The sequence below is a fragment of the Cervus canadensis genome, chromosome 7 (assembly GCF_019320065.1).
Source record: "Cervus canadensis isolate Bull #8, Minnesota chromosome 7, ASM1932006v1, whole genome shotgun sequence".
In the NCBI taxonomy this organism is placed as follows: domain Eukaryota; kingdom Metazoa; phylum Chordata; class Mammalia; order Artiodactyla; family Cervidae; genus Cervus; species Cervus canadensis.
In genome coordinates, this window is record NC_057392.1 from 66914341 (window position 1) to 66927626 (window position 13286).

The 13286-nt window shown below is 36.3% G+C and overlaps 1 protein-coding gene across 8 annotated transcripts in view; it reads right to left on the reverse strand.

Moving 5' to 3' along the window:
* The window catches only part of NAALADL2 (N-acetylated alpha-linked acidic dipeptidase like 2), a 1484447-nt gene that overhangs the window by 444584 nt on the left and 1026577 nt on the right, over nucleotides 1–13286 (reverse strand). For all 8 annotated transcript variants that reach the window (XM_043473697.1, XM_043473696.1, XM_043473703.1 and 5 more), the window contains one exon: nucleotides 11723–11866. In XM_043473697.1, coding sequence (XP_043329632.1) covers nucleotides 11723–11866 — 144 coding nt within the window. The remainder of the gene's footprint in view (nucleotides 1–11722; nucleotides 11867–13286) is intronic.

The following is a 13286-nucleotide window of genomic DNA, read 5'->3' on the forward strand; positions in this document are numbered from 1 at the left end:
TATTTATTTATTTATTTATTTTGAATGTAAGATTTAAATGAAAATGTTTAAAAGCTAAAATTGTTTGACCTAATGACCAGTGACTTAGTTCAGAAAGATATTTATCCATAAAATACAATCCATTAAAAGCATAAAATCTAATTTTTTAAAAAAATTTATGTAGTTTTAATTGAATTGTGCTATAAATGTAAAATGCACACCAGACTTTGAGGTCTTAGAATAAAAAAAAGAATAAATTATTTCATTACTAAGCATGCATACGGATGGCAATAGAGAGATAATATTTTGGATACCTTAAATTAAATAAAATGCAATATCAAAATTAAAAAAAAAAACCTAAAAAAATTTGGATTAGGAAGTCCTGCCTTTATCAGTTGGGATGTTGGAATCTTGACCCGTGGACTATCAGGGAAGTACCAAGAGAGCTCTTCTTTAAAGGAGATAGCCAACTGATAAAAGTGGAAGGAATGCGGACTTAGAAGGTAACCATTGGCATCTTGGCAATGACTAGTTGGGCAGGAAACATCAGTGAAATTGAAACTAGTAAATAAAGGTAGAAATGGTGGGGGTAAGATGTTTGTGTGATTGCAAATGCTTATTGATTACTCTAAAAAAAAGAATAAAGAGTAACTTTGATGAGATCTAGTAGGCACCACTTTAATCAAGTGATTAAAGGTAGCTTTACCAGTTATGGAACAAATTAATATCAGCTATGAGAAAAACACAGTCTCACTTCCATAACATTACTGTCAATGATTCAGAGTCTGAACTTATTCACAAGAAACATCAGATAAAACTAGGCTGGGGAACACTCTGAAGATAACTGGCACTTAAGCTTTAAAGGAGATAAAGTAACAGAAAAAAAAAAAAAGTAGAAACTATTCCAGATTGAAGGAAATTTGAGACTTGATAACTTCAAGACATGAGTCTAGTTTAGATCTATTTGATATTTAGGACACTATTGGGACAATGACAAAAACTGAATGGGGCCTTGGAGTGCATGTAGAAATGTGTCTACAAAGAACTTTCTTTGTGCTATTCTTGCAACTTTTCTATAAGTTTGAATGTATTTCAAAATAATAAAAATACTTTTGAAATTAGAAAATCCTGGGGAACCTTTAGATGCAGTTCGTTATTTGAAAAGTTAGAGCATATATATACGTGTATACATTACTACTTTAAGATAACATTTCCAGCTCATGTTTACTAAATGTTTTCTGTCTTTCATATTCCATAGCTGGATGGCAGCTTTACATTTGATATGTGGAGTTCAAAAGATTTCAAGATGACAAAAATGTGTTCCACTCAGAGAACATTTGTATTCAAATAGGGTGAGGAATGTCAGAGCTAAAAGACATAAAAGCATCTGCCTCTCTCCAGCCCTTAATTTAATCATGTTGCAGGAAAAATTATCTGCTACAGAAATTTTACTCCAGTGATAATTTTGTCTTGCATTTTTGTTGCTGTTATGAACTGATTCTCAGTCATCTTCTTCCCCAATAGCTAACAAAGCTTCATCTCCACCTGCACTGTAAGCTTACCCGGTATTTAGGAAAAATTCCAACATCATTTAGAGAGATTTGGGCACTAACAATTGCTGCTAACTTTTGACTTCCAGCTGCAATGATTAACCATTTGTTTGTTTCTAAGATAAAGTTCTTCCTAGAGATCCTAATTTTAGTTGAATATTTGTCTCATTCTGTGTACCCATCTCTCTCTCTTGGCTACCTGAACTTAGAATTTCTTGGGTTGGGCTCTAAATTATTGTTTCAATTTTCTTGCATCCCAAGAAATGGAATCTGCTCTAGAATCATAGTTTTGATTACTGAGACTTTGTAATCTTCTAAAATACTTCCTAAATACCAACTGTTTCCCTGACTATCTGAGTATAAAATGCTTCTGGATTATATACCGTCATAAAATATACCATACCCATGGTGGGTATTCCCTTTTTTTACATGGGATTTTCCTGTTGTCAAGGGTATTTTTGAACTGACACTAGAGACTGGATATTATATGTTCTAGACAAAAAGTCTTATTTTAAATGTTTATCAATTGATATAGCATACACTGATAAATCAGAAAGGATTGGCAGCAAGTAACTAGAATATCCACACTAATGTATACAAACTGATAATTGGACCTGTCCTAAACACCATGTTCTTCCTGCCATATTGAACTTTTCTCAGGAATTGAATTTCAATAGATCCGTCAGTAAGTGCAGGCTTATGCAAAGGGGTAATTCCAGTCTTAGGACCCAGCTCCGTCCTTCGTGACTCACCTCACATGAATCAATGGGACTTGCCTTACCGTGTCCTGGATACTGACAAAAGCATCAGCCTTAAGAAAATGTACTTTTTTTTTTTTCCTAAACACACTGAGTGTTCTATTATAAACCCTAAGAATTAATTTCACATTTATAGGAATTAGAATTAGTTGAATACAAATCACAAAGAAGCATCCCACAATCAAGATGATAAGACTCATGCAGGACAAGTGACTTGGTCTCACAGACAAGTGAGTGTAAAAAGAAGAAAAGGAGGATCATACTACATTAGAATAAATATGATTTTTAGGTCTAGACTGGATATTGGTTTGAATAAACCCACTATGCAAAGACTAGGGTGATTAGTAAAACTTAATGTAGTCTGTACATTAAGAAAGATTAAATTTCCTATCATGATGAAGTAGAGATACTTAATTTTCAAAATAAATTCCATAGTGTGAGGTATGATCTCATTTGGTTATATAACATATTTATATATAAATCTAGATGAATGTATAGCAAGGTATTGATAGTTATGATTATTGGGTATTAGGAATGTGTTCTAGATTAAATTGTGTCCCTTAAAATTCATATGTTGAAGCCCTCAATTCCAATCTGGCTGTATTGGAAAGGAAGGAAACAGAACATTTAAAGAGAAAATTGAAGTTAAGAGAGATCCTAAGAATGGTACCCTAATCTGATTGGATTGGGGGTCTTAAAGGAAAAGGGAGAGACATAAGAGATCTGTTACTCTCTGTGTGTGTACACAGAGGAAAGGCCATGTGAGGACTCAGAGGAAGGAAGTCCTCTATAAACCAGGGAGAGAACTCTGACCAGAATCCTAATTCTCTGGCACTTTAAGTTGGGAATTCCCAGCTCCAGAACTGTGAGAAAATAAATGTCTGTTGTCTAATACATTCAGTCTGTTGTATCTTATTATGCAAGCCTAAAATGACTAACAAAAAATATAATCTGTTTGCATATTTTTGCTTATCTATTTTCTAACTCAGTAAATAGTAACCAGATTGTAATAACAGAGATCACATTTGAAAAGAAAAAAATATGCATGAATACTCCCAAAATATGTTTTAGTACTATAAAAATTTGGTTCTGAAAAAGCGAGACTAGCAAACATATTAAACAGAAACTATTTGCTTGGTCTCTTTTACCACAAACTTTTAGGCAATAGTAGCTAACCCATGTCTTTAGTGAACACACAAACATAGATAAATCCATGTATGTATGTACTCTTGTGAGCTTGCAAGCACTTGGAAAAAAAAATAAAGTTTAATTAAATATTACTATTTTAACTAGCAAAAGTATCTAAACTGGAAAATATTTTGAAGAATGTAAACACCAGGAACCTCTTGAGAAACCTGTATGCAGGTCAGGAAGCAACAGTTAGAACTGGACATGGAACAACAGACTGGTTCCAAATAGGAAAAGGAGTATGTCAAGGCTGTATATTGTCACCCTGCTTGTTTAATTTACATGCAGAGTACATCATGAGAAACACTGGGCTGGATGAAGCACAAGCTGGAATCAAGACTGCCAGGATAAATATCAACAACCTCAGATACACAGATGACACCACCCTAATGGCAGAAAGTGAAGAACTAAAGAGCCTCTTGATGAAAGTGAAAGAGGAGAGTGAAATAGTTGGCTTAAAGCTCAACATTCAGAAAACTAAGATCATGTCATCCAGTCCCATCACATCATGGCAAATAGATGGGGAAACAGTGGAAACAGTGGCAGAGTTTATTTCTGGGGGTCCAAGATCACTGCAGACGGCGACTGCAGCCATGAAATTAAAAGGCACTTACTCCTTGGAAGGAAAGTTATGACCAACCTAGACAGCATATTAAAAAGCAGAGACATTACTTTGCCAAGAAATGTCCATCTAGCCAAGGCTATGGTTTTTCCAGTGGTCATGTATGGATGTGAGATTTGGACTATAAAGAAAGCTGAGCACCAAAGAATTGATGCTTTTGAACTGTGGTGTTGGAGAAGACTCTTGAGAGTCCCTTGGACTGCAAGGAGATCCAACCAGCCCATCCTAAAGATCAGTCCTGAGTGTTCATTGAAAGGATTGATGTTGAAGCTGAAACTTCAATACTTTGGCCACCTGATATGAATAGCTGACATTGGAAAAGACCCTGATGCTGGGAAAGATTGAAGGCAGGAGGAGAAGTTGACGACAGAGGATGAGATGGCTGGATGGCATCACTGACTCAATGGACATGAGTTTGGGTAAACTCCGGTAGTTGGTGATAGACAGGGAGGCCTAGCAGGCTGCAGTCCATGGGGTTGCAAAGAGTCAGACACAACTGAGCGACTGAACTGAACTGAAACACCAGGAAAAAATAGCTTTCACCTTCTTTGTATCTAAGAGTGAAAACTAACATATTTTTATACATATTTCAGCCTGAACAGTCTACATATCACAAATCATCATATTAGTCAGCAGGCTAGTCATCTGTAATACTCCATGCTGCATATTTTCTATTTGTCCTTCCGGATCTGTGTTCATTCTTTAACCAGCTCTCTGACCCAGGAAGCTAACCTCTGTAGAGTACATCTACCTGACTACTTTACACTTGGCTCCAAGCTGATTTTAGCAAATGGAAAACATCAAGTGAGAGAGAAAGATTATTTTCCATCGTCTTTCTGACTGGTCACTTGCTGGCAGTAACTGTATTCCATAGCTGAAATCCACAGCTTCAACAGGCCAGCCTCTCCTGAAGCTAAAATACTTGCCAGTTCCTGTAACTACTTTCTTTTTTTGCCACTTCAGGTTTCATTTCAGTTCAATCGCTTAGCCATGTCTGACTCTTTGCGACCCCGTGGACTGCAGCATGCCAGTCTTCCAAGTCCATCACCAACTACCGGAGCTTGCTCAAACTCATGTCCATCGAGTCAGTGATGCCATCAAACCATCTCATTCTCTGTCATCCCCCTCTCCTCCTGCCTTCAATCTTTCGCAGCATCAGGGTCTTTTCCAATGAGTCAGTTCTTTGCATCAGGTGGCCAAAGTATTGGAGCTTCAGCTTCAGCATCTGTCCTTCCAATGAATATTCAGGACTGATTTCCTTTAGGATGGACTGGTTGGAACTCCTTGCAGTCCAAGGGACTCTCAAGAGTCTTCTCCAACACCACAGTTCAAAAGCATCAATTCTTTGGCTTTCAACTTTCATTATGGTCCAACCCTTACATCCATACATGACTACAGGAAAAAACATAACTTTGACTAGATGGACCTTTGTCAGCAAAGCAATGTCTCTGCTTCTTAATATGCTGTCTAGGTTTGTCATAGCTTTTCTTTCAAGGAGCAAACATCTTATAATTTCATGGCTGCAGTCACCATCTGAAGTGATTTTGGAGCCCAAGAAAATAAAGTCTGTCAGTGCTTCCATTGTTTCCCCAACTATTTGCCTTTGAAGTGATGGGACCAGATGCTATAATCTTTGCTTTTGAATGTTGAGTTTTAAGCCAGCTTTTTCATTCTCCTCTTTCACTTTCATCAAGAGACTCTTTAGTTTCTCTTCACTTTCTGCCATAAGGGTGGTGTCATCTGCCTATCTGAAGTTATTGATATTTCTCCTGGCAATCTTGATTCCAGCTTGTGCTCATCTAGCCCAGTGTTTCTCATGACGTACTCTGCATAGAATTTAAATAAAAAGGGTATATAGACTTGACATACTCCTTTCCCAATTTAGAACCAGTCATTGCTCCATGTCCGGTTCTAACTATTGCTTCTTGACCTGCATACAGATTTCTCAGGAGGCAGATAAATGGTCTGGTATTCCCATCTCTTGAAGAATTTTCCACAGTTTGTTGTGATCCCCACAGTCAAGGGTTTTGGCATCGTCTGTAAAGCAGAAGTAGATGTTTTTCTGGAAGTCTCTTGCTTTTTCTTCACTTCTTCACTTTAGGTTTAGAAGGAATAATAACTAGTCATCCCTTTTCTGTTTCCATTTTCATTCTCCATAGGCCCCTAACTAAATTTCCTTGGATTGCACAGTTTAGTGCATCATTGATTTCCTGATGACAGCCTCATTTATACGTTGAGCAACTTGGGTATTTTCACTGAGTCATTCATTTGTGTTGCCAGGAAAGAAATGAGAGTAGGGTGCCTTTTCTAGTAACATGGTGGGCTCAGATGTTCAGACCAGCTCTCCCATTAAACATAATTTAAAATGCTGAATAAAATATGTAACAAATCTTGTTAATGGCATCTACGTTCTAGCAAGAAAGTAAGGAATTACTAGATGAAAATATAGGTTGTGATGGGAACCCAGATAAGTAAAGTAATAAAGCTGAGGGAAATGTACTAAACCTGGAGAACTTTTTAGTTTTGATAGCTTTGTGGGCTACAAAGGTCAGAAGAAAAGCCCCTGGGCCTCTCCAAGCTGGAGAGAAGAAAGTATTTCCAAAAAAGAGACTCTTCCTCCATGAAGTAGGAATCCTAAAGGACGGCTCTTCCCACTCCCTCCCAAGAGATGTACCACAGAGCAGAGCAGGAGAGGAGATACCCAAGAAGGAATAATACTAGGGTAACTCTAAAAGAATACAAAAAGTATTGATAACTTCTAAAAGAGTAGAGGAAAAAATATTATGGAAAAATATAAGACTAAAAGGAGATACAAAATAAAAGGAAAATATGTGGTACAAAGTAGAAACCCAAATCAAGGTGAAAATATAAGCATAAATATGTTAGTAATAACATTAAATATAATGGATTAGATGCTCCAGATAAAATATTGGATTGCACATAAAATACAAATCATTTGCTTTTTTTCGGCATGCTAAAAAAAGACACAGAAAGGTTGAAAGTAAGAAATGATATAGCATAAAGACACTGACTGAAAAAAAAACTTAAAAGCTAAAGTAGCTAAATTAGTATCAGGTCAAATCAAATTAGATATAAAGATAACTTTATCTAATAATTGTTTTAGCCAACCTGGAATATTTGATATATTTGAATTTATAAACACCTAAGAAGTGACTACAAAATATATAAATCAAAAATTAATAGAACTACAAGATAAAATAAATACTTACTTACTGTGGGAGATTGTAGTGCTCAAAATAAGATGCAAAATATTTGAATGACCTAAGATACTTGGTTTAAATAGACATGTATAACACTCTACACCTGACATTTATATAGTACACACTGTTTTTACAGTCTCACGGGACATTGAATATGTACTGGATTATAAAGGAAACCAGAAAGAATTGAAATAATATAGAAATAAAGTAGAAACAATACATTCTAATAAAAATTCACATTGCTTATCTCTTCCTCAGAAAAGTATGATATCCCCATACTACATAGCATACATTAATAACTTCCTGGAGAAGGAAATAGCAACCCACTCCAGTATTCTTGCCTGGAGAATCCCACGGACAAAGGAGCCTGGTGGGCAACAGTCCATGGGGTTGCAAAGAGTCGGACACGACTGAGCGACTCACACATACAAAGCATAGCAGAGAGAGTCAGGGCACTTCCAACCAGAGTAGAATTCAAAGGGTGCTGCATAGAGGAGGTGGCACTTACGTGGAGTTTTAGAGGAATTTGTGGCTTTACAACTTGCAAGACATATGTGGATAATACTGAAAAAAATAATGGTGAAAAGCTATAGACACATGAAGGGAATGGCAGGACATAGACCCAGAAAGGCATTCAGAAATCTCTGGCAGTTTCTAGAATAGTAAATAACAATGGTCACCCATTGTGGAAAAAAGGATTATGAAAAATGATCTTCAAAATATAAAGGTAGGGTATGCTGTGATGGGTTTATATATAAACTTCAGAGTTTAGTTGGAACTTCCATAATTTGGAAGGAGTGACATGTACTTAAATGACATGTGATAAGAATGCAAGACCCTCTAAAAATTGCTGAGGAATCATTAAAAGTTAGAAAATACTTGTTAAAGGAATTTTGCTTAAAAGTGTATATTTCAGCTTGTCTTTAAGTCTTCCTGGCAAACAACCAAACAAAACTCTAGACTGGATCCAAGCTAAATCATTTCCCAAAATCAAAGCTGTCAGGATGGAAAGCTGGAAACTCGATAAGTTCTGCTAAATGACAGATCTGTGTCACCCTCTGTAAACCCAACCTGTACTCCCTGGGAAACAGAGAAATGACTGTACTTTCTGTGGACTTTGGACAATAGGTTTCCCACCTATGTTCACTCTGTTTAAGACCCTTGATGAACAGACCTTCAAAGTGATTTCTGAAGCTTTTTCTTCCTTTTGTCTGAGGACTTCAGACTGGCAGCTCATCAAGGCTGATCTTTAGTTCTGTAGATTACTCTGTTGTCAGCTTCCTGCTCAGACTCCTAGGTTCACTGTGCAACTGGCAGCTTGAAGAGGCATAAAATTGGGGTATCACCAGTATAGTTTAGTGATTCCTAACATCTAGCTTGCATCTGTCACAAGATCTATCAGTCTTTCCTACAGCAGTCTATCTAGCTCACTGAATTCTTTAAAGAGTGGCCATCATACCTATATGAATGCTTTGTAGGAGTTGTCTGAATAAATTATATTTTTCCTCATGTTCTTCTAGATATTTTCCTCCATATTGATGGCTAGAAGCTATTAAAGCCCATGCTGCTCTAAAATAAGCTTTCAATTCTCTTTTACTTCAGATCTACTGGGGAATTCTCTTTTACAAAGTCTCCAAAAGCCAAGCCACACCATATCACATCCAAAGTGAAAGTGTCAGTCACTCAGTTATGTCCGATTCTTTTGACCCCATGAACTGTAGCCCACCAGGCTCCTCTGTCCATGGCATTTTCCAGGCAAGAATACTAGAGTGGGCAGCTATTCCCATCCAAACTATCCCATTGTCTACTTCACATACATATACACACATGCACACACACACACAGATCAAGACATTTTTTTTTTTTTTTACCTGAATAGCACAACGTACTCCTGAATCTTTCACATACAGCAGCACTGGCTACACTGAACAATATGATTAGTCTCAGATGCAAAAAACAACAATGCTAGACTTATTTTTACTAACATTTTTTGTTAGTGGATGTCTCCTCAAAAGCTAATTTGTATTATTTGCCAAAAAATTGTAAAATGACCAAAGTTTTTAGATAATATTTTCAGTACATCTTTTTACACTACTGTTCAAGAAATGACAATAATGCATACTTTAATTTAACAAATCAGAAATATAGATCTTCAAAATTCATTTTAGGTGTATAAGAATTATAAACATAATCAGAAGAGATTAAATTCTTCTGATAAAAATATTTTGAACAAAGAACATATAAAATTGTGAATACCGAAATAAGAGTTACATATAGTTATGTATGTGTGAAGATATATGATCTGAAGATATATGATCCAAATTTACTTAGATCCAAATTTACTAATGATGCTAAGTTTTATGCATCATAGTAAGTCATTTTTTTCTATTTATCAAAAGTAATTTAAACATATTAAAATATTTCTTTTAACATGATTAAGGCTTTCCACTCTGTATTATACTAATGGATTTTATACTTTCTCATCTAATTTTTTTTTCACTGCAGTCATGGTTTTTAATGACAAGCTCAGATTGATATATGAAAATTCAAATTCCCTGCTATTGATTGACTCTCAAGGACAAAGATTGACAATATATAATCAGTGAGTAAGACCTACAGAAAATAAGGTCATGGGAAATTAAATGGCATCAATATCTAATTATTTAGTCAATGCAAAAAAATCTGTTTTTCTTCTGCTTGTTTTTCTATCCCTTATATAATTTTCTTAGTTCTCCCAGGACTTGCCATATAAATAACATCCTCTTCACTACACTTTGCTGAGCCTGTTATATGCATGCAGAAATTCTTTAGTTTAGTATAAGTTTTACAGTATCAGTGGCATGACTTTTGTTTCTAAGTAACTGAAAATCAAACAAATAAGTTGACATTTAAAAAGGTAATGTATCGGCATATATATGGCTAATTCAGTAGCTATGGCTTCAGACAAGGCTTTATTTAGGTATCAAATGATGTGGACAAGAGTTAGTCTGTCTCTCACACTCTCTCTCTTTACATTATTCATCTACCCCTTCCTCACCTTGGTTCCATTGCCAGGTATTATGCCCTCAAGGTCCTCAGAAGGACCAAAGTATCCCAGAGTTATATGATTTCTTATTCAGTTCTACCATTAAAATTAGCCATTGCTCAAAGTCCAGAGATTGAGTCATGTCTCTGGCCAAATTTGCATCATCCTTGAACCAGCTGTCATTACATGGTTGATGTGATAAGCTGATAGACTTGAGGCAATCAGGATCTCCTTCTACAGATTAAGACAGGAGGGACTCTGACTGTTTGTTGAATAAACCAATCAATTAAATCCGGACTTAAGTCTGATCTTTTCAACGTCTGATGCTTTTCTTACAAGGAAATTATTAGTATAGTGTTAATTACATATTTTAGCAAATAGAGCTCATTATCAAATTTGGGGGCTAAGACTAGAAGATAGAAAAAGCTAAACAAAAAGCTTCTCAAGAACTTCTTTCCTATTTTGAGGACGAAGTCTTAGCATTGTTTTCTATAGTTCCTACTATGTTCAATCAATAATCAGTTTAAGAGGTTCTCAATCTACAGAACTTTAAAAAACCTGTCTCTAAGAAAGGGCAATTCTGAATGCATTCAGGGCCTTTTTAAAAATTTTTTAGGCTTTTTCAAAACATATTTTATTTTTTTATGCTTTTGTTGTCAGGAGAAAACAAATGAGATAAAACATGGGTATCTGAGCCTCTGGGTCTGGACACCAAAGGGACCCCTCAAGTTGAATTTCACAGCCAACTAGATACAAAATTAACAATATATAAAGAGAGTCTCTCCTTTAGAAGTCTAATGCTGAGGCTGGAGGCAGAAATAAGATGCAGCCCATGACTTTCATCCCACCACAGGTAGCTTAACTACTTCAGTTTTATCCTGTGTGGTCCAACTAGGCCTGACAAACTGCTCTGCAGTATAAGAAGCATCTCTCCAGCAACGATGCGTAAAGACAGAGGGATTTTTTAGTCAATTGCAGGAATTAGGCTTTAATGCTTTCTACTAAAAGACTTCATACCACAGATAGCTGACTGCTATCCACTGAATCTTGGCAGGCAACAAGCCTGCTGAAGCTGAAACTGAGAACTGATGTTAAGCAGATTTTCATGAATGTACAAAATGCTTTATTTGTAAAGCTGCTTTTCTTACTTGCAGTTCAAAATGCTTTTCTTCTTTTTTTAATCTCTCAGCTTGGTCAACTCTCAATCTTTATAGAATTACTTTCGAAAAGCCAGAGAAGAGAAAAAGAAGCTCATATCAACAAAAATGTTTTTGTTTTTTTTTGAGAAAGAATAATCCTAAACATGCAATCAAACATTAAAATTGATCATGGGCCTTATAAAAACTATAAGACACACAGAAAGACATTAAATACTTTACCATTATTTGGAAGTTCTAGAGGGCTACAGGCACCGTTTGTGGTTCTATCCTTTGGCAAAGAGATGAGTTTTGCAACAAGAGATGCTGAGATGGGCTGCACTAGTAGAGAGGTGAGGTTTGATCGGTTTTGTCTAAAGCTTCCATCTGTATTCAAAAGAGAAAAACAGAATCCTTAGCAAACAGAAATTAAAGACACTTGAAGAGCAGGTTTTCTATAATAAGTATTTAAATGATGAGTGGTAAGTTTTTTTTAACTCATTTGTGTGTTTACTCCTTAGTTATACTGTCTCCTTGTTAAAAATGATTTGAGATACTTGATAAGAAAAATTCAGTCCAAATAGCATTATGTAACCTAGTTCATGACAGCAGATTGTACAGAGGTGTTTACTTCCATTCGCTACTGAAATGACAGCAAAGGGATAGAAAAGCATCAATCCACAGGGGCAAAGAGAAGAGGAGACACACTAGTAGTAAGACACTAGAAGTTGGAAAGCAGATGAGTGTCAACCGATACGACAGACCAAGGAGAACAAAACCTAAGCCGGCAGAGTGAAGAAGCTGAAAAGCAATGCAGTTGTATCATAGAACCCAGAGAGACTTGAGAACTGACAATATCAGCTACCTATTAAAAAGGGGGTAAAGGAAGGGCTGAAAACAGCAGGGCTTGGTCAAATTCTGATTGTGAAGGAGTCTCTCCTCCTGAACCCCTCACTCATTCAGTCAATATGAACAGCGCCTGGTCCTCCTTCCAGCAGAGACTGTAGGTGGGACACTGAACAGGGAGACGCCAGACACAGGGAAGGGTATCTCCGATCCTTTAAATGGGATGGTGCGATGGTTGCTAAGACCCTTCAGATGCCTTGTTCTCATTGGTGCACAGAATCCTTCGTTCCAGGTGTGTGCCTGTGTGCATGCTAAGTAGTAGCTTCCGTCATGTCCCATTCTTTGTGACCCCATGGCCAGGCTCCTCTGTCCATGGAATTATCCAGATAAGAATACTGGAGTGGGTTGTCATTTCCTCCTCTAGGGAATCTTCCTGACCAGGGATTGAACCTGCATCTCTTGTGTCTCCTGCATTGGCAAGCAAATTCTTTGCTACTGAGCCACCTGGGAAGCCCCATAGAAATGTAAACAGTGACTTTTTAATACAAAAATAAACATCATTCTTCAGGAAAAAAGAAAAAAGGGAAAATGTCAGTGTTGAGGGAACATGGAAACCTATGAAAGAAAATGAAATCTTTATATCTTTCATAGTGGTAAGTCAATATAATGGATACAACTGAAAAATGAGTTCAACTCTTAAACATACTCTTGAGAGGCAGTGAGATAAATATGAAAAATAGGTAACAACCAAAAATGTTGAAAGCATTTTAGTGCTTGCTTTGGGGATATAGACAAAGCAGAGAGAAACACAGGGAAGGATGAGAGAAGGTGATACATTTTTATAAATGTGTCTAAGCTTTGTAGAAATTTCTATTTATATTCATCTATAACTTTGAAAAAATAAAAATTAAATGAAAATAAGGAGAAAAACAACTATGGTAACACAAGCAAGAGAAAATTA